This window comes from Oryctolagus cuniculus, chromosome 2 (assembly GCF_051225735.1).
Source record: "Oryctolagus cuniculus isolate XC-2025 breed Fujian yellow rabbit chromosome 2, ASM5122573v1, whole genome shotgun sequence".
NCBI classification, from domain to species: domain Eukaryota; kingdom Metazoa; phylum Chordata; class Mammalia; order Lagomorpha; family Leporidae; genus Oryctolagus; species Oryctolagus cuniculus.
Genome location: NC_142868.1, coordinates 92,069,476 through 92,091,066, shown reverse-complemented (window position 1 = coordinate 92,091,066; position 21,591 = coordinate 92,069,476). Strand labels below are relative to the sequence as shown.

At 38.6% G+C, this 21,591-nt stretch overlaps 1 protein-coding gene across 1 annotated transcript in view; it reads right to left on the bottom strand.

Annotated features, from left to right (window-relative positions):
- Positions 1-4,913: 4,913 nt before the first annotated feature.
- LOC103352162 (disintegrin and metalloproteinase domain-containing protein 32) overlaps positions 4,914-21,591 on the bottom strand; it is a 191,886-nt gene continuing 175,208 nt past the window's right edge. The window contains exons 17-18 of the mRNA XM_089327036.1: positions 18,228-18,411; positions 4,914-5,045 (exon numbers count right to left, since the gene is read on the bottom strand). Coding sequence (XP_089183162.1) covers positions 4,914-5,045; positions 18,228-18,411 — 316 coding nt within the window. The remainder of the gene's footprint in view (positions 5,046-18,227; positions 18,412-21,591) is intronic.

Genomic DNA, 21,591 nt, shown 5'->3' with positions numbered 1-21,591 from the left:
TGGTATTTTTTTAAAGAAACTATATTTTTTAGCTTTACAAAACCATATATATTCCATAATGATTATATTAATTTACATTTCCACTCAGAGAGTATAAGAGTTCCTCTTACTCCACATCCTCATCAATATTTGGTATTTTTACTTTATAAATAATAGCCTTTCTGACCAGGATGAATTAATTGTTTAAGCTTTTGATTATCTGATATTATCTGCTATAAGTGCTCTTGAACATCTCTTTCATATACTTATCGGCCATTTGTATGTCTTCTCCTAAGAGACATTTATTGAGATCCTTTGCCTATTTTTAGCTAGATTATTTGGTGGTTCTTTGCTTTTTTTTCTTTTACTTCTATATATATTCTGGACACTAATACCTTACTGGGTGAAGGATTTTCAAATACTTTCTCTAATTCTGGGGGTGTTATCTTCCCTCTTTTGATTGTTTGCTTTGATTTGATAGAAAGTTATAGTTTTTGCTTCTGAAATCTTAACCAAAATTCATCGCCTGAACCAACTGAATGAAATGTTTTCTGGGTTTTTTTCTCGTGGATTCAAGGTTTCATACCTGATGAAAATTTCGAGTTGATTTCTTGCATTTTAGTGAGAACTGGGTGGAGGCATCTAGATTCATTCTACGTATCAATATTCATTTTCCCACCAACATCCATTGAGGGGGTTATTCCTTATCCAATAAATGTTTTTGATATCTGCATTTGAAATCCATTATAGATGAGTAGAAAAATATAGACAAAAAATTTTAAACACCCAAAAGCAGTATTCCATATTTATTGGATATCATCAAATAACCTAATATATGTCTTAGAAGGTCCTGAAGGAATGGAAACAGATTGGCTTAGCAAACTTTTTTTAAGATTGATTTATTTACTTGAGAGAGTTACACAGAGAGAGAAGGAGAGCCAGAGAGAGAGAGAGAGAGAGAGAGAGAGGTCTTCCATCCACTGTTTCATTCCCCAGTTGGCCGCAATGGCTGGAACTGTGCCGATCTGAAACCAGGAGCCTGGAGCTTTTTCCAGGTCTCCCACGTGAGTGCAGAGACCCAAGGAGTTGGGCTGTCTTCTATTGTTTCCCAGGCCATAGCAGAGAGCTGGATTGGAAGACAAGTAGTCGGGACTCGAACTGGCACCCATATGGGATGCCGGCACTCCAGGCGGCGGCTTTACCCACTACACCACAGTCCTGGCCCTGTAGAAAGCTTATTAGGTGAAATAACAGCAGAAACTTTCCCTAATCTGGAGAAAGACATGCACATCCAAGCACAGGAAGCAATTAGAGCCCCAAATAGATATAATCAGAGAAGGCATTCACCACAACATATTACATTCCAACTTTCAAAAGTAAAACATAAACAAAATATTCTAAAATGTGCAAGAAGAAAATGTCAGATTACTTTTAAATGATCTCCAATTAGATAGGCAGCAGATATCTCAGCAAAAACACTATAGGCTGAGAAAGAGACATAGTCCAATTTCTTAAAGAAAACAAAATTGTCAACCCAGAATATTATACTCATTAAAGTATAAACACATTTATAAATATAGGTAAATATCTTCAAAGACAAACAAAAATTGAAATAATTTGTCATCATGCGGCCAGTATTATAAATGATACTTCATAATATACTGCAAACAGAAACAGAGAAAGATGACCAACATCATGAAAGATTATGTGTGTGTGTGTGCATGTCCTCCTTTGCTCTCTCCTCCTGATTTTTAAAAAACTTTTAATATAAATGGCAGATTTTATGCATTTCATAGATAAAATTCTAAGAAGATAATCACACATCTTTCCCAAGCTCTTCCCTCCCTCAATTCCCACTTGTTCTTTCTTCTTTTTTTTTCTTTAACTTTTGAAAAAAAAAGACATAATTTCCATTTACTTTACAATCACAGTTTTAATGGACCACTATTAATAATATTTAACAAGTAAAAAGTAGAAAGAGCACTGTTCCACAGGATAAAAACGAGGGACAAAAATAGTGATTACATAATAAGATATCCATTTCATTCTTATATTTTTATATTAACTACCACATATCAGAAAAAACAAATATTTGTCTTTTGGGGTTGGGCTTCTTTCACTAAGTATAATGGTTTCCAATGGAATCCATTTTGTTGCAAAAGACAGGAATTCATTCTTGTTTATGATTGAGTAGCATTCCATACTCTCTCTCTCTCTCTCTCTCTCTCTATATATATATATATATATATATATATATATACACACACACATCACGTTTTCTTTATCCAGTCTTCAGTTGAGGGACATTAGGGTTGATTCCATGTCTTACCTATTGTGAATTGAGCTTCTATAAACATGGGGGATACGGATAGTCTTTCATGTGCTGATTTCATTTCATTTGGGTAAATTCCCAAGAGGAGGTGGCTGGTAGATTTATTTTCAGATTTTTGAGGAATCTCCATACTGTCTTCCATAATGACTGTTCTATTTTACATTCCAACCAATGATGTATTAGGGGTATTATTTTTCTCAGCATCCTCACCAGCATTAATTGATTGATTGATTGATTTTTTGGATGATAGCCATTCAAACTGGAGTAAGGCAAAACCTCATTAGGTGTTTATTTGCATTTCCTTGATTGCTAGTGATCCTAAGCCTCTTTCCATTCGTCTGTTAGCCATTTGTGTTTCATCATTTAAAAAGTGCCCATTTATGTCCTTTCCCCATTTCTTAACTGGATCATTAGTTTGCTGTTGCTGAGTTTCTTGAGCACTCTATATATCCTGGATATTAATCCTTTATCATTGGCATAGTGTACAAGCATTTTCAACTTGTCTGTATCTCTTTCACTCTTGCTTTGCCTTTCAAACAATAAATTAAAATTTTTAAAAAATAAAGATGCCCATCAACGGTAGACTGGATAAAGAAATTATGGGATATGTACTCTTTAGAATACTATACTGCAGTAAGAAACAACGAAATCCAGTCATTTGCAACAAAATGGAGGAATCTGGAACACATCATGCTGAGTAAAATAAGCCAGTCCCAAAGGGACAAATACCATATGTTCTCCCTGATCGGTGACAACTGACTGAACACCAAAAAGGAAACCTGTTGAAGTGAAATGGACACTATGGGAAATGGTGACTTGATCAGCATAGCCCTGACTGTTAATGAACAACTTAATACATTATCCCTCTTAGTAGATTTTTGTCTGTTCTACTTAATATGACTGATTTAATTCTGTAATTAATACACAGTTATTCTTAAGTGTTGAAATTTAACTGAAATGTGATCCCTGTTAAACATAAGAGTAGGAATAAGAGAGGGAAGAGATGTATAATTTGGGACATGCTCAAGCTGACTTGCCCCAAATGGTAGAGTTAGAAACATACCAGGGGACTCCAATTTAATCCCATCAAGGTGGCATATACCAATGCCATCTCACCAGTCCAAGTGATCAATTTCAGTTCACAATTGATCATAATGAAAGGACTAAGAGTCAAAGGGAGCACATAAACAAGTCTAGTACCTGCTAATACTAACCGATAGAATAAATAAAGGGGAGAGTGATCCAACATGGGAAGCGAGATACTCAGCAGACTCATAGAATGGTGGATGTCCTAAACAGCAGTCTGGCCTCAGAATCAGCCCTAAAGGCATTCGGATCTGGCTGAAAAGCCCATGAGAGTATTTCAGGCATGGAAAGCCAAGACACTCTGGCAAAAAAAAAAAAAAAAAAAAAAAAAAAAAAAAAAAAAAAAAAAAAAAAAAAAAAAAAAAACTAAATGAAAGATCTCTGTGAGTGAGATCCCAGTGGAAAGAACAGGTCTTCAAAGAAGGAGGTACCTTTCTCTGAAGGGAGGAGAGAACCTCCACTTTGAATATGACCTTGTCTAAACAAGATAAGAGTCGGTGAACTCAAAAGGCTTCCATAGCCTTGGAAACTCATGACTGGTGCATAGGGAGATTACTGATGCCCTAGACAGGAGTGTCAATTTGTAAAGTCAACAACAGGAGTCACTGTGCACTTACTCCTCATGTAGGATCTCTGTCCTTAATGTGCTGTACATTGAGACTTAATGCTATAATGAGTACTCAAACAGTATATATTTCACTTTGTGTTTCTATGTGGGTGCAAACTGTTGAAATCTTTACTTAATGTATGCTAAACTGATCTTCTGGAAAAAAAAAAGTAGATATTATCAATTCCCAACTTGACTCCCACTGGGATTAAACATGTCTGATCTGATTTCATCATCATTTAAAAAATCATCTATTATTTTTCACTTTATGTTTGTGTGGGAGCAAACTGTTGAAATCTTTACTTAATATATGCTAAACTGATCATCTGTAGATAAAGAGAATTGAAAATGAATCCTCATGTGAATGGAAGGGGAGAGGGAGTGGGAAAGGGGAGGGATGCGGGTGGGAGAGACGATATTGGGGGGGAAGCCATTGTAATCCATAAGCCGTACTTTGGAAATTTATATTCATTAAATAAAAGTTAAAAAAAAATAAAGATGGATGGATATATAAGCTACATATTTTTTAGGGCATATTCTGTATTTCTACATATTCTGTAGAGTGTACACTGCATAATGTATTTGTCAAAATCCATAGAATGAGTAACATCAAGAGTGAACCCAATGTAAACTACTGACTTTGCATGCTGCTTTTATGTGTTAGTGGAGGTCATCAACTCTGACAAATGCAACACTCTAGTGTGTGATATTGAAATTGTGAGAGGTTGGGCAGATAAAGAGTAAAAAGTTAAATAGGAAATATGTAATTTCTCCCAAGTTTTAGAGCCTAAATCTAAATGTATTATAGCTGCTGAGTTTATTAATTCAGTTCAGCTCTACATTTAAGCCGAATACTGCAGGGCCTAGCACAAGTAGGCACCCAATAAACACTGATAAACTGATGAATGGTTAGAGGCCAAGAGAGATGTGATTCAGGGAAACGTGCTTACTTACTCCATTCCCACTGCACAATACATCCATACAATTTTTTGATCTAGTTTTAACTCCTTTTGATTCTACACACCTTCTATTTATACAAATCTAAAGAAAAACATACCAAAAAGTTTCTTATTTAGAGTTCAGACAACATAACATTAAAATTCATAACATAAAATCATAATCATTCAATGCTATAAATTTCCCTTCTAGGCACCAAATTTGCTGTACTCCACAAATTTGGAGAAGTCTCATTTTCATTTAGTTCAAAATAGAATTTCTGTGACAGTTTTTTTCAATCAGAATTATTTAAAAGCATTTTATTTAATCTCCAAGTATTTCAGGACACTGCAGGTAACACTAATGTAAACTATTCATGTTGGTTGATAATGATGAGTCAATATAATCACACAAATTGTAAAAACAGTAGTACCCTGATGTTGGTTGTGGACAGTGGGGTAGGTTGTGTGCAATATAGATGGCATGGGACATTTGGAAACTTGCTGTATCATACACTCAACTGTGCTATAAAACTAAAACTAAACTAAAATACATAATTCTTTGAAAAGATGAGGATAGAACATGGTGAATATTAATGAAAGTAGATTGGCTATCATGGAAAAAAACATAAACAAAGAACCACTCTTAATTATAATACCTTGGAATCTAACAAAACTATTCTTCAGCAGAGAATTAAAAGAATGTCTTGCATTCATTGTATGCAAAAATTTTTGCATAGAAAGAAAATCAATATAATATATCATGGCACATGTTTCCATAAATTATGAGCTATTAATAGAATCCCCTAAGTATTTAATATAGATAATAGAATTTTTGTTAAAATATAATAGAGAGGACGAGTATTTGGTTCAAATGTTAAGTTACTATTTCACGTTCCAGATACTTCACTTCTGATTCAGCTTGTTCCTATTGCTCTAGGAGGCAGCAGACATTTCAATTTCTTGGGTCACTCTCACCCATGTGGAAGAGCCAGACAGTTCAGTAATCCAGCTTTGGTGTGGCTGCAGATTTCTCTCTCTCTCTCTCTCTCTCTCTCTCTCTCTCCCTCACCTTCCTTATCTCTGTCTTCCTCCCCCAGACTTTGAAATGAAAATAATAAAAATTATTAAATCTAATGATATTATTTTATTATGAAATGTTAAAAATGCAGACATGGTGCTTTTAAGTTTAAAGATAGAGTAAGTAGGTGTAGGCATTTAATCTAGTGATTAAATATATCTGGGATTGAGTCCCAGCTCCACTCTTGATCCTGAATTCCTCCTAATTTGCACTGTAGTAAACCACAAATGATGCCTCAAGTGATAGGGCATGCTTTCACTTTAAGTGGCAGTGATTCTAAGTTTCCTGGCTTTTGTGGAGTGAACCAGTGGATGAGGGTTCTCTCTCACTGTCTCAGTATGCCATGCTTGTCTGTCTCTCTTTCTCTGTCAAAAAAAGTTTTAATTTCAAAAATAAAGTGTATTTGTAGACTACTAAGGATATATTCCTAATTCCATTAATACCAGCAATCTCAAATTCCATAGACTGCAGTTTTCTCACATGAGTAAAAGAATACTTTTTTCTGAAAAATGTTATTTTTTAAAAAGTAAATAACATTTGTTGTTTCTAAGTTAAAATGAGATAATGAACAAGAGAGTGCCTCCTTACAAACATTAAACAGAGGACAACTGTGTTCATAGAAATGGAATCACAAAAGCTTTATAAACCAAATCTAACCTTTTTTAAAATGACTTACTTTATGTACTTGAAAGGCAGATTTACAGAGAGGATATGGGTAGACTAGGCCAAAGCCAGGAGTATGGCCCACCCACATGATTAACAAGCCCCCAGATTTTGGGCCACCACCCATTGCTTTCCCAGGCATGTAGCAGGCAGCTAGATTAGAAACAGAGCAGCAGGAACTGGAACAATTGCTCCACCTTGGCCTGCCAGCATCTCAAGTAGTGCTTAACCCACTGCAGTACAATGCTGCCTCCAATTTAATCCTTTTGAACCCTCAATTTAACCTTTTTAAACACTTCTCACTGAAAATTGGCAGTGGTGTGCATTTAACAACCATTTCTGTATCCCTGGCACAGTTGAAATTGAGATAAGAGCCCTACTATATAAGAATGCTGACTTACAAAAACAAAATTATCAAGAATATTTTATTGTATTTAATTTATAATGTCACAAAAAGCTGAGAAAAATTTTTTTCACACAATAGCTCACAGAATATTCCATGCTATAAAAATGATGCTATTCTTATTAAATTACCAACTGAGAAGACGGCAGAATAGGGAGGGAGTGCACCGACAGTCTGGGAAAAGATAGTTTAATAAAACTGGAGATACTGTAGTCTCAGGGAAGAGTTAGGGAAAAAACTGCAGAGGAAACTCTTCCAGAACTAGTGGGACAGAGTGGACCAAAGTGGAGGGCACGGGCGCCCACAGCTCAGGACCCCAGCCGCCAAGTCTACGCACCAGCACTGGAAAGGGAGGTGAGGTAAAACCACAGTAGCCCGAGACACTGGAGGAATAGTGGCAGGAAAAGCCTAGAGGGAACAAGGCTTGAAGCCCCGTGGGGGAAAGTTCACCAGCCTAACTAGAGAGAGAGAGAGAGAGAAAAAAAAAAAAAGGATGATATGGACACGGTTCTCCCTCTCTGCACACCTTAAAAAGGCGGGGAAAACAATATAGCAGGTCCCATTTTGGACATACATAACAGCTGCGCCATCCCAGAGCTGTGCCCCACCTTCAGCCAAGCAGGAAAACCTGACTCTGGTGTGGAGCAATAAAAGGAGGTTAAGACCTAGTGAATATGTGGAGCTTATGAACTGGGACTGTGAAAAGAAAAATGAGGGTGTGTGGGAGAACTCACGGTGAGCCTGAGACATGAGGGAGTACTCTCTGGGAGACACCACAAACTCAGTAACCTTGGCTACCCGGTGGGAGACATTGCAGGGGAATCTGTCTTACACTGAGGACTGCACAGAGCCTTTGTGTGGTCCTTGAGACAGAACAGACGAATATTATACCCACAGGGGCTAGCACTCAGGCACTGACTGCCATCAAGGAGAAGAGCTCAGCTAAGTGGAATTACTTCCCTTCTGAATAAAATAAGAGAGAGCGAGCGAGCGAGAGAGAGAGAGAAATATTTACCATGCCAAACCAGGGTGTGTCACCTTTGGCACACCCTTAACCCTGAAGAACTGAACAGAGATCTCTGGCCACACCCAACACAAGCCCTTAAAGAGTCACCAAAAGCAGACAGTCCACTTAATTTAGAGTAACAGTATAATGAGAAAAGCCACCACAGAGAGGAAAAAAAAGAAGAAACCTAAGAATATCTCCACAATGCCAAACAACAAATGCAGAAATCGAGGAAACAAGAACAAGGAAGACATTATGATGTCCTCAAATGAACATGACACCTCAATACAGATTATGAAGATGATGAAATAGAAGAAATGCAAAATATGGATTTCAAAAAATTTATGATAAGAATATTTAGAAGTTCTCAAAAACAAATTCATGAACAACAGAAATCCAAACTGGACAGGACAGAAAACATCTCTGGTGAAAAGGAAATCTTAAGGAAGAATCAAAATGAAATGAGGAATTTAGTAGAACATGAAATTGTGATATTGAAAAGAAATCAAAATGAAGAATTCAATGGAACAAATGACAAATGAATTTGAGAGCTGTAAAAACAGAATCAGTGTGATAGAAGAGAGAATATCAGACTTAGAAGACAGAGCACAGGAAAGTACACAGTCAAACCAAAGAAAAGAAGAGGAAATTAGAAATCTAAAAAATATTGTTGGGAATCTACAGCATACTATTAAAAAAACCAACATTTGGGTTCTAGGAGTTCCTGAAGGCATGGAGAGGGAGAAAGGATTAGAAGGCCTTTTTAGTGAGATACTAGCAGAAACATTCCCGGGTTTGGAGAAGGACAGAGACATCCAAGTACAGGAGGCACATAGGACCCTGAATAAACATAACCAAAAGAGATTCTCACCACGACACATTGTAATCAAACTCACCACAGTGAAACATAAAGAAAGATTCTAAAATGTGCAAGAGAGAAACATCAGATTACTCTCAGAGGATCTCCAATTAGACTCACAGCAGACTTCTCATTAGAAACCCTGAAGGCTAGGAGGGAATGGCGAGATATAGCCCAAGTACTAAGAGAAAAAACTGCCAGCCCAGAATATTATATCCTGCAAAGCTCTCATTTGTGAATGAAGGTGAAATAAAAAACTTGCATAGCAAACACAAATTGAAAGAATTTGTCACCACTTGTCCAGCCCTGCAAAAGATGCTTAAAGATGTGTTACATACAGAAATACAGAAATACGGTCATCAATACAAAAGAAGGTAAAGGAAGAAAACCTCCCAGTAAAAGATCACAGGAAGTTCAAAGTGTATATTAGAAATATCTTTGGGGCCGGTGCCATGGCTCAATAGGCTAATCCTCTGCCTTGTGGTGCCGGCACACCGGGTTCTAGTCCCGATCCGGGCACCGGATTCTGTCCCGGTTGCCCCTCTTCCAGGCCAGCTCTCTGCTGTGGCCCGGGAAGGCAGTGGAGGACGGTGCAAGTGCTTGGGCCCTGCACCCCATGGGAGACCAGGAGGAAGCACCTGGCTCCTGCCTTCAGTTCAGTGCAGTGCGCCAGCCGCAGTGCTCTGGCCGTGGCGGCCATTGGAGGGTTAACCAACGGCAAAGGAAGACCTTTCTCTCTGTCTCTCTCTTTCACTGTCCACTCTTCCTGTCAAAAAAAAAAAAAAGAAAAAGAAATATCTATCTTTGGGATACGGCAGAGCCAAGATGGTGGAATAGTGAGGGCGTGCACCGATAGTCCGGGAAAAGATAGTTTAATAAAAGTGGAGTTACTGTAGCCTCAGAAAAAGGATCAGGAAAAACTTGCAGAGGAAACTCTTCCGGATCTAGTGGATGTGACACGGAGGACCTACGGGGAGAGCAAGGTCGCCCACTGCACAGAAGCCGAGCCGCAGGAGCCCCCGGAGCCGCAGGAACCATGGGAGCCGCGGGAGCTGCACCACAGAGTGTGTGTGCCTAAGCTGGAAGGAGAGGTGAGACAAAGACCTCAGTAACCCGATACATTGGCGGAGAAAGGCAGAAAGAGCCTGCAGAGAATGAGGACTGACACCCCACTGGGGAAATTTCACCAGGCTGACTGGAGGAGAGAAAAATGGAATAAATTAGGGGAACCAGCATGGACATTAGCCTCTCTCTCCACTCACCTTACAAAACCGAGCAAGACAAAGGGAAGGCGGTATTTTACATATGTAAAGCGATGCGCGCCATTTTGTGTATGTAAAGCGGGTGCCCCTCATTAGTCAAGCAGAAAAATCTGACTCTGGTGGAGAGAAATGACAGGAGGTTAACACCTAATGAAAGTGTGGAGCTAACCAACTGAGACTGTGAAAAACTGAGGGGGGGGCGAGAGAACTCAATGAGCACACAAACTCGGTAACCTGGACAACGTGGCGAGAGAAGGCAGAGAAATTTGAGACCACACTGAGGGCTGCATAAACTCTTTGTGTGGTCCCAGTGGTAAGCAGACGAATACCCACAGGGGCCAGATTTCATACATCAACTACTCTCAATTCCACTCAGCTGTGTGGAATTACATCCCAACTGAGTCAAAAAAAAAATGAGAGAGAGAGAGAGAGAGATTGAGCGAGAGAACAATCTGGGTGAATCACCTTTGGCACACCCTTAACCCTGAAGAACCAAACAGAGCTCTCTGGCCACATCCATCACAGCCTCTAAGGATCCATCAAAAGCAGACAGTCCACTTAATCTAGAGTCACAGTATAATGAGAAAAAACACCTCCGAAGAAACCAAAGAATATATCCAATATGACAAACAACAAACGCAAAAACCGAGGTAACAAGAACAAGGAAGACACTATGACGCCCCCAAATGAAATAGACACCCCAATTAAAGTTTATGAAGATGATGAGATAGAAGAAATGCAAGAAGCAGATCTCAAAAAATTGATAAGAACATTAAGAAGTTCACAAAAACAAATTCTCGAACTACAGAAATCCTTAATGGACAAGATAGAAAAGCTTTCTCATGAAAATGAAATATTAAGGAGGAATCAAAATGAAATGAAACAACTAGTAGAACATGAAACTGTGATAGTGACGAGAAATCACAATGAAATGAAGAATTCAACAGATCAAATGACAAACACATTAGAGAGCCTTAAAAACAGAATGAGTGAAGCAGAAGAGAGAATATCAGACTTAGAAGACAGAGCACAGGAAAGTACACAGTCAAACCAAAGAAAAGAAGAGGAAATCAGAAATCTAAAACATATTGTCGGGAATCTTCAGGATACTATTAAAAAACCCAACATTCAGGTTCTAGGAGTTCCTGAAGGCATGGAGAGGGAGAAAGGATTAGAAGGACTTTTTAGTCTCTCTCTCACTGTCCACTCTGTCAAACAAAAAAAAAAAAAAAAAAAGAAAAAAAAAGGAAGTCTTAGACTCCAATACAATAGTACTGGGGGACTTCAATACTCCAATCTCAGAAATAGACAGATCAACCAGACAGAAGATCAACAAGGAGACAGTAGATTTAAACGACACTATAGCCCAAATGGAGTAGATTTAAACGACACTATAGCCCAAATGGATCTAACAGATATCTACAGAACTTTTCATCCTATGCTTAACATTCTTCTCAGGAGTACATGGAACCTGCTCTGGGATTGACCACATACTAGGCCATAAAGCAAGTCTCAGCAAATTCAAAAGAATTGGAATACTACCATGCAGCTTCTCAGACACAGTGGAATGAAGCTGGAAATTAGCAACTCTGGAATCCCTAGAGCATATGCAAACACATGGAGACTGAATAACATGCTCCTGAATGAACACTGGGTCATCAAAGAAATCAAAAAAAGAAATCAAAAACTTTCTGGAAGTAAATGAGGATAACAACACAACATATTAAAACTTATGAGATACAGCAAAAGCAGTGTAAAGAGGAAAGTTTATAGCATTGGGTGCCTACATCAAGAAATTGGAAAGGCACCAAATAAATGAGCTTTCAATGCTTCTCAAGAATCTAGAAAAAATGCAGCAAACGAGACCCAAAATTAGTAGCAGAAGAGAAATAATTAAAATTAGAGAAGAAATCAACAGAAATGAATCCAAAATAACATTACAAAAGATCAGCCAAACAAAGAGCTGTTTTTTGGAAAAATAGACAAAATTGACACCCATTGGCCCAACTAACTAAAAAAAAGAAGAGAAAATACCCAAATCAATAAAATCAGATATGAAAAAGGGAATGTAAAAAAAGACACCACAGAAATACAGAGTCATCAGAAATTACTGCAAGGACTTATAAGACAGAAGACAGGGAAATCTATCAGAAATGGATAGATTCATGGACACATGCACCCTACCTAAATTGAACCAGGAATACATAGAAAACCTAAATAGACCCATAACTGAGACAGAAATTGAAACAGTAATACAGGCCCTCACAGAAAAAAAAAAAAGCCCAGGACCAGATGGATTCACTGCTGAATTCTACCAGATTTAAAGAAGAACTAACTCCAATTCTTCTCAAACTATTCAAAACAGTCGAAAAGGAGGGAATCCTCCCCAATTCATTCTATGAAGCCAGCATCACTTTAATACCTAAGCCTGGAAAAGATGTAACTTTGAAAGAAAATTATAGACCAATATCCCTGATGAACATAGACACAAAAATCCTCAATAAAATTCTCGCCAATAGAATGCAACAACACATCAAAAAAATCATCCATGCAGACCAAGTGGGATTTTTTTCCTGGCATGCAGGGATGGTTTAATGTGCACAAAACAATCAATGTGATACACCACATTAACAGACTGCAGAAGAAAAACCATATGATTATCTCAATAGATGCAGAGAAAGCATTTGATAAAATAGAAGGAAAATTCCTCAATAAAATCAAAGCAATTGATGAAAAACCCACGGCCAGCCTCATATTGACTGGGGAAAAGTTGGAAGCATTTCCACTGAGATCTGGTACCATACAGGGATGCCCATTTTCACCACTACTATTCAATATAGTTCTGGAAGTCTTAGGCAAGAAAGAGAAAGTGATAAAAATTGGGAAGGAAGAAGTCAAACTATCCCTCTTTGCAGAAGATATGATTCTTTATTTAGGGGATCCAAAGAATTCTAAGAGACTATTGGAACTCATAGAAGAGTTTGGCAAATAGCAGGACATAAAATCAATGCACAAATATCAACAGCCTTTGTATACACAGGCAACACCATGGCTGAGAAGAAATTTTAAGATCAATCTCATTCAAAATAGCTACAAAAACAATCAAATACCTTGGAATAAACTTAACCAAGGACGTTAAAGAGCTCTACGGTGAAAATTACAAAACCTTAAAGAAAGAAATAGAAGAGGATACCAAAAACTGGAAAAATATTCCATGCTCATTCATTGGATGAATCAATATCATCAAAATATCCATTCTCACAAAAGCAATTTATAGATTCAATGCGATACCAATCAAAATACCAAAGACATTCTTCTCAGATCTGGAAAAAATGATGCTGAAATCCATATGGAAGCAAAGAGGACCTGAATAGCTAAAGCAATCCTGTACAACAAAAACAAAGCCAGAGGCATCACAAGATCAGATTTCAGGACATACTATAGGACAGTTATAATCCAAACAGCATGGTACTGGTACAGAAACAGATGGGTAGGCCAATTGAACATAATTGAAACACCAGAAATCAATCCAAACACCTACAGCCAACTTATGTTTGATCAAGGATCTAAAACCAATTCCTGGAGCAAGGACAGTCTATTCAACAAATGGTGCTGGGAAAATTGGATTTCCACATGCAGAAAAATGAACCAAGACCATTACCTTACACCTTCCGCAAGAATTCACTCAACATGGACAAAGATCTAAATGGACAACATGACACAATCGAATATTGGAGAACATTGGAGAAACCCTTCAAGATATAGGCACAGGCAATGACTTCTTGGAAAAGACCCCAGAGGCAAAGGCAGTCAAAGCCAAAATTAACAATTGGGATTGCATCAAATTGAGAAGTTTCTGTACTGCAAAAGAAACAGCCAGGGGCCGGCGCCGCGGCTCACTAGGCTAATCCTCCGCCTAGCGGCGCCGGCACACCGGGTTCTAGTCCCGGTCGGGGCGCCGGATTCTGTCCCGGTTGCCCCTCTTCCAGGCCAGCCCTCTGCTGTGGCCAGGGAGTGCAGTGGAGGATGGCCCAGGTGCTTGGGCCCTGCACCCCATGGGAGACCAGGAAAAGCACCTGGCTCCTGGCTCCTGCCATCGGATCAGCGCGGTGCGCCGGCCGCAGTGCGCCGGCCGCGGCGGCCATTGGAGGGTGAACCAACGGCAAAGGAAGACCTTTCTCTCTGTCTCTCTCTCTCACTGTCCACTCTGCCTGTCAAAAAAAAAAAAAAAAGAAACAGCCAGGAAAGTGAAGAGGCAACCAACAGAATGGGAAAAATATTTGCAAACTATGCAACCGATAGAGGATTAATAACAAGAATCTACAAAGAGATCAAGAAACTCCACAACAACTAAACAAACAACCCACTTAAGAGATGGGCCAAGGACCTCAATAGACATTTTTCAAAAGAGGAAATCCAAATGGCCAACAGACACATGAGAAAATGTTCAGGATCACTGGCAATCAGGGAAATGAAAATCAAAACCACAATGAGGTTTCACTTCACTCCTGTTAGAATGGCTCACATACAGATATCTACCAACAACCAATGCTGGCAAGGATGTATGTGAAAAAGGACACTAACCCACTGTTGGTGGGAATGCAAACTGGTAAAGCCACTATGGAAGTCAGTCTGGAGATTCCTCAGAAGCTGAATAAACCCTACCAAACAACCCAGCCATCCCAATCTTGGATTTTACCTAAAGGAAATTAAATTGGCAAATAAAAGATCTGCCTCCACCTGAATGTTCACTGCAGCTCAATTCACAATAGCTAAGACCTCGAATCAACCTAAATGCCCATCAACAGTAGACTGGAAAAAGAAATTATGCGTTATGTACTCTATAGAACACTATACAGCAGTAAAAAAAAAAAAAAATGAAATCCGTTCTTTTGCAACAAAATGGCGGAATCTGGAAAACATCATGTTGAGTGAATTAAGCCAGAGCCAAAGGGAAAAATATCATATGTTCTCCCTATTCAGTGACAACTACCTGAGCACCAAAAAGGAAAACTTTTCAAGTGAAATGGACACTATGAGAAACAATGCCTTAATCAGCCCTTATGCTGTCACCCCTTTTAGTATTTTTTTTGTTCTACTTAATACTATTGGTTGTACTCTGTAATTAACACACAATTATGCTTAGGTTTTAAATTTAACTGAAAAGTGATTCCTGTTAAATATAAGAGTTGGAATAAGAGAGGGAGGAGATGTACAGTTCGGCACATGCTCATTCGGACTTGCCCCAAATGGCAGAGTTAGCAACGTGCCAGGGGATTCCAATACAATCCCATCAAGGTTGCATGTACCAATGCCATTTCAGTAGTCAAATGATCAGTTTCAGTTTATAGTTTGTCATAATGATAGTCTTAAGTGTCAAAGAGATCCCATAAACAAGACTAGTGTCTGTTAACACTAACTGATAGAATTAAAAAGGAGAGAATGATCCAACATTGGAAGCGGGATACACAGCAGACTCATAGAATGGCAGATGTCGTAAACAGCACTCTGGCCTCAGAATCAGCCCTAAAGTCATTTGGATCTGGCTGAAGAGCCCATGAGAGCATTTCAGGCATGGAAAGCCAAGACACTGTGGCAAAAAAAAAAAAAAAAAAAAAAAAAAAAACACAACAACAACAAACAACAAACCACCACCCTAAATGAAAGATCTCTGTGAGTGAGATCCAAGTGGAAAGAACAGGCCATCAAAGAAGGAAGTACCTTTCTCTGAAGGGAGGAGAGAACCTCCACTTTGACTATGACCTTGTCTAAGGAAGTTCGGAGTTGGCACACTCAAAAGGCTTCCATAGCCTTGGTAACTCATGAGAAGAACTTCAGGTGATTACTGAAATCATAAACAAGTGTGTCAATTGTTAAATCAACATAGAAGTCACTGTGTAGTTACTCCTCATGTAGGATCTCTGTCCTTAATGTGTTGTACTATGTGAATTAACGGTATAACTTGTATTCAAACAGTACTTTACATTTTGTGTTTCTGTGTGGGTGCAAAGTGTTGAAATATTTACTTAGTATATACTAAATTGATCTTCTGTATATAAAGATAATTGAAAATGAATCTTGATGTGAAAAGGACGGGAAAGGGAGTGGGAGATAGGAGGTTTTTGGGTGGGAGGGAGGTTACGGGGGGCAAAACCATTGTAATCCATAAGTTGTACTTTGGAAATTTTTATTTATTAAATAAAAGTTTAAAAAGATGGGGAAAAAAGAAAAGACAAGAAAAAAATAAATTATCAACTAATAATCTCAGTCTGTTGGCAATTTTGCATTTTTTAGTTGTTTTGGCTTCATAACATAAACATATCTACTGAGCTCTCCAGCCTAAACTTCCTTCAAGAAGGGATGTATTACTCCTAGGCATAAAAAAAAATGAAACCAGCATCAACTAGATTACATGCTTTCCTTCTAGTAAACTGTGTTTAAACTGTAAAACCACTAGAAGTTTATCCAGTAACATATGCATATGTATAAATTGAGATACTAAAGCTTAACTATATGACATAATATGTTGAAGATAATCTGTCAAGTGGCAGATTCAGAATTCAAACCTATGTGCATCTGTCATTAAAACTTAATGTTTGGGGCTGGCATTGTGGCACAGCTGGTTTATCCTCCACCTGTGATGCAAACATCCTATTTGTTCAAGATGCTCCTGAGAAATTTTTGATCCAGCTCCCTGCTAATTCTCCTGGGAAAGCAGCAGAAGATGGCCCAAATCCTTGGGCCCCGACATCCACATGGGTGACCTGGAAGAAGCTTCAGTCTCCTGGCTTTGGCCTGGTTCCACCCCAGCCATTGCAGCCATTTAGAGAGTGAACCCGATGATGGAAGTTCTCTCTCTCTCTCTCTCTCTCTCTCTCTCTTCTTCCTTTCTCTGCAACTCTGCTTTTCAAATAAAGTTGAATTTTTTAAAAAAAAGAAGACAAAAAAGTTAAGTTGAGGCATTCTATGGCAGAATCACTAGAAATGCTGATAGTATTTTTAAAAACTTAAAGTTTATATAATAGTTATATTATTCATATTATAGCTATGTATTTTATATTTCCTCATGAATAAATAGGAGGTTTTTTTAGGTGAATTCATACCCTCTGGTTTTTCACTGATTTCAGATACAAAAATTATACTGATAACAAACAATAATAAAACTAATTATATTTAGTCATTTCTATGAGCTATTATTGCTATAATTGCTATTATTACCTCCTATTTACATAGTGTTGAAATATGACAATCTGGTTAATGTCAACCAATAAGAAGTAAGAGTTGATTCTAAGCTGCCTAATAGAAGGCAGCTCTTAAAAACTGAGCTCCAAAGAGATGAACTTGTATAAGACAATAGGATTCCCACTCTATTCTCTGAGAAAAATTATGACATTCCATGCCATGAAGTACTTAACCTCAATATATTGCCATGATCTCATCTCTCCCCACTACATTCCTGAAATACTTGGAGTTTTCTTGCCCTTAACACTGAAATTTTGAAAGACATTTCGATTATACTCTTACTATCTGGAGATTCATTAAATATATTCACTTTATGTACCAAGTATGCTACCAGATGCTACCAGAAGTGAAATAAAATTTGATACATACATTTAAATGCTTATTAAATCAATGATTATAATGCCATATCTTTTTTTTTTTTTGACAGGCAGAGTGGACAGAGAGAGAGAGAGAGAGAGACTGAGAGAAAGGTCTTCCTTTTTCTGTTGGTTCACCCCGCAATGGCCACTGCGGCCGGCGCACCACGCTGATCTGAAGCCAGGATCCAGGTGCTTCTCCTGGTCTCCCATGCGGGTGCAGATCCCAAGCACTTGGGCCATCCTCCACTGCCTTCCCGGGCCACAGCAGAGAGCTGGACTGGAAGAGGAGCAACCGGGACAGAATCTGGCGCCCTGACCAGGACTAGAACCTGGTGTGCCGGCGCCGCAGGCAGAGGATTAGCCTATTGCGCCTTATAATGCCATATCTTTAAAGTAGATTTTAAAGCATTTACCTTCTCTGTACCACAGGCAGAGCCGTTTTGGATATCCATTGGATCTGCATCTGACTCATTCAATCTGTAGTCTAAAGTCACACATAATTTATTTCTTACAAGAGCATAAATTATACCAGGGCCTTTTCTGTTGTAAGGAGTTGTACTTGGATAGGTACAAATTAATCGCCCACATACGAGATCTCTGCAAACAACAACAAAAAATACAGGTAAATATATTATGCATTAAGCACTATTAGAAATGATTTGGACTTTCTTTCATTGCTTAAGATAGAAAATACCCTCCACTTGTGTCAGTACGCTATGGGATAAATGGAATGTTTTAACACTAGCATTTAAAGTAAAAGGCAAATATATATGAATGCATTTAAGCATCCTACTTTCAGTTATACTAATAGGGCTTTTATTTTTATTTTTTATAGGTTTACATTTTAGTTCTAAATTCAACAGTTTTAACATTTTGTCATATTCACTCCATATTATATGCATACACATATGTACTATTTATTGAAAGCAGAGACAATATCAGAAGTGACAAATTCATGATAATGTTCAAAACATGGGGAAAAGAAGGGTATATTGCCATATACACAGTAAGACTCACTGAAGAAACATTTATAAACATAAACCAAAGGATATTACACCCACACCAATTTTATGCTCTCCACATATTAACACATTTGTACAGGAAAGTTGCCACTGATTTGGGCAGGCATTGAGCGAGTGAGCAGAGAGGAGCCTGGAGATTGCCAGGAGAATCTGTGCCACATCTCCACACCAGAAAAAACCTACACCTTTCTGTGCCCATCCAACCTCGCTGCAGGCTCTGCAAATGCATTCTCCATCATGCACCTGAGCCTCACTAAACCATCATGTAAGAGATACAAGACGACCACATGTATGCTGTAGCCCACTTAGAGACACCATGACACCTTCAAGATTCCCAATAAAGGGAGACAGAGCGGTGAGCAAAATGACGCCCAATACAAACTCAGCCTCATTTGAATATTCAATTAGACCACTGCCCTCCTAGCCTATAAAAGGATGACCTCAACTTTGGAGGGAGCAGCAGTTCTAGCTCTTGAATAGAAGCTGTCCACATGTATAACTGACTGTGTACTATCTTTTTCTTTTCTTTTCTTCTTCTTCTTCTTCTTTTTTTTTTTTTTTTGGACAGGCAGAGTGGACAGCAGAGAGACAGAGAGAGAAAGGTCTTCCTTTGCCGCTGGTTCACCCTCCAATGGCTGGCGCGCTGCGGCCGGTGCACCGTGCTGATCCGAAGCCAGGAGCCAGGTGCTTCCTCCTGGTCTCCCATGGGGTGCAGGGCCCAAGCACTTGGGCCATCCTCCACTGCACTCTCTGGCCACAGCAGAGAGCTGGCCTGGAAGAGGGGCAACCGGGACAGAATCCGGCGCACTGACCAGGACTAAAACCCGGTGTGCTGGCGCCGCAAGGCGGAGGATTAGCCTAGTGAGCTGCAGCGCCGGCTGTGTGTACTATCTTTTTAAATTAATTCTGCTTCCTTTCACACATTTATCAATCAATTTTCATTCTTTACACTTGAAGGAAGAGCCTGGAATAAGACCAGCTTGAGGCCCCAACACAATTAGTATTTTAGGGATTGTCAACAGTGAGTATTATCAACTTCCACTTTTCATTGGCTATAAAAGCCTAGTGATTATGCACTAATTAATAATTTAAAATGAAATGACATTGTATAGATGTCAGGGCTGAGGCCAGAACTGTGGCATAGTAGGATGAGCCTCCATCTGCCATGCTGGCATCCCATAAGAGCACCCGTTCTAGTCTCAGCTGCTCTTCTTCGGATGCAGCTCTCTGCTTATGGTCTGGTAAAGCAGTGGAAGATGGTTCAACGGCTTGGGTCCCTATCCACATGGGAGGCCCAGGGGAAGCACCTGGTTTCTGACTTTGGATTGGCTTGTGTCCAGCCATTGCAGCCATTTGAGACGTGAGCTAGCAGGTGGAGGACCATTCTTTCTGCCTCTCCCTTTCTCTGTTACTCTATCTCTCAAATAAATAAAATCTTTGAAAGAAATATGTCAGGCCTGGAAATTTTGATTTGAGATTCACTTTTCATTCAAAGGTGATTCTTCAAAACCAACAGAATGAATGGCATGCTTAACAGAGGGAAAGAAACGTGAAAAAAGAAAAAAAAATACAGGAAATAAGAAAAGTATTAGAACAGACAAGCTGAATGAATTAAAACACAAAGCCCCAGCATATACTGCCTAAAAGAAACACAACTTACCAACTAAGATACACACAGACTGAAAGTGAAAGGATGGGAAAAGATATTCCATTCAAATTGAAATGTCAAATGAGAAGGACTAGACAGTCTATTTTAAGACAAAATAGAATTTAAGACAAAAACTATTCAAAGAGACAAAGAATGGCTTTATGTAATGATTAAGAGATCAAGTGAACAGGAAGATATGATGATAGCAAATGTATGTGCACCCAGTGCTAAGGCATCTGGCAATTTCAAACAAATCTTAGTGGATCTAAACAGAGATATATGCTCCAAATCAATGATAACAGAGATTTCAACACCCACTTTCATCAATGGACAGATCAATTAAACAAAAATTAACAAAGAAACAACAGAGCTAATCTACATTATTGAACAAAAGTATCCAATTGAAATCTTCAAAGAATTTCATCCTACATTTGCAGAATACACATTCCTTACATCAGTGCAAGGAAATTTATCTAGAATAGAGACATAGAGAGAGATCTTCCATCTGCTGGTTCATTGCCCAAATGCCCACAATGGCTAGAGCTGGGCTGATCCAAAGCCAGGAGCCAGGAGCTTCTTCCAGGTCCTCTGCCTGGATGCAGGGGCTCAAGTACTTGTGCAATCCTCCACTTCTTTCCCAGGTGCATTAGCAAGGACCCGGATCAGAAGTGGAGCAGTTCCCATATGTGTTGTCGATGCTATAGGTGGTAGCTTTACCCACTACGACATAAAATTGTTCCCCTTGTTAAACTTCTTATTCAGTGAAATTTTAAGCCTTTTTACTATAATGTGAATTTAAAAGGTTACCTCAAAAATTGAGAGAGAGAAAAGAAAGTTAGAAAAAAGAAGGATGTGAAGAGGAAGGGAGAGGGGAAGGTAATATCATTATATTCTTAGACTAGTTCTACAAATCATATTGAATCAGTTAAATATTAATCAAAATAACAATTAAAAATGAAATTAAAAGGTATTATTGGAACTAAAAAAAGTTTGGCAAAGTTACAGAATACAAAATTAACAAAGAAAAATCAACAGCATTTTATACACAATGCCATGTCAGAGAAAGAACTTCTAGAACAATATAATTCACAGTAGCTACAAAAAATT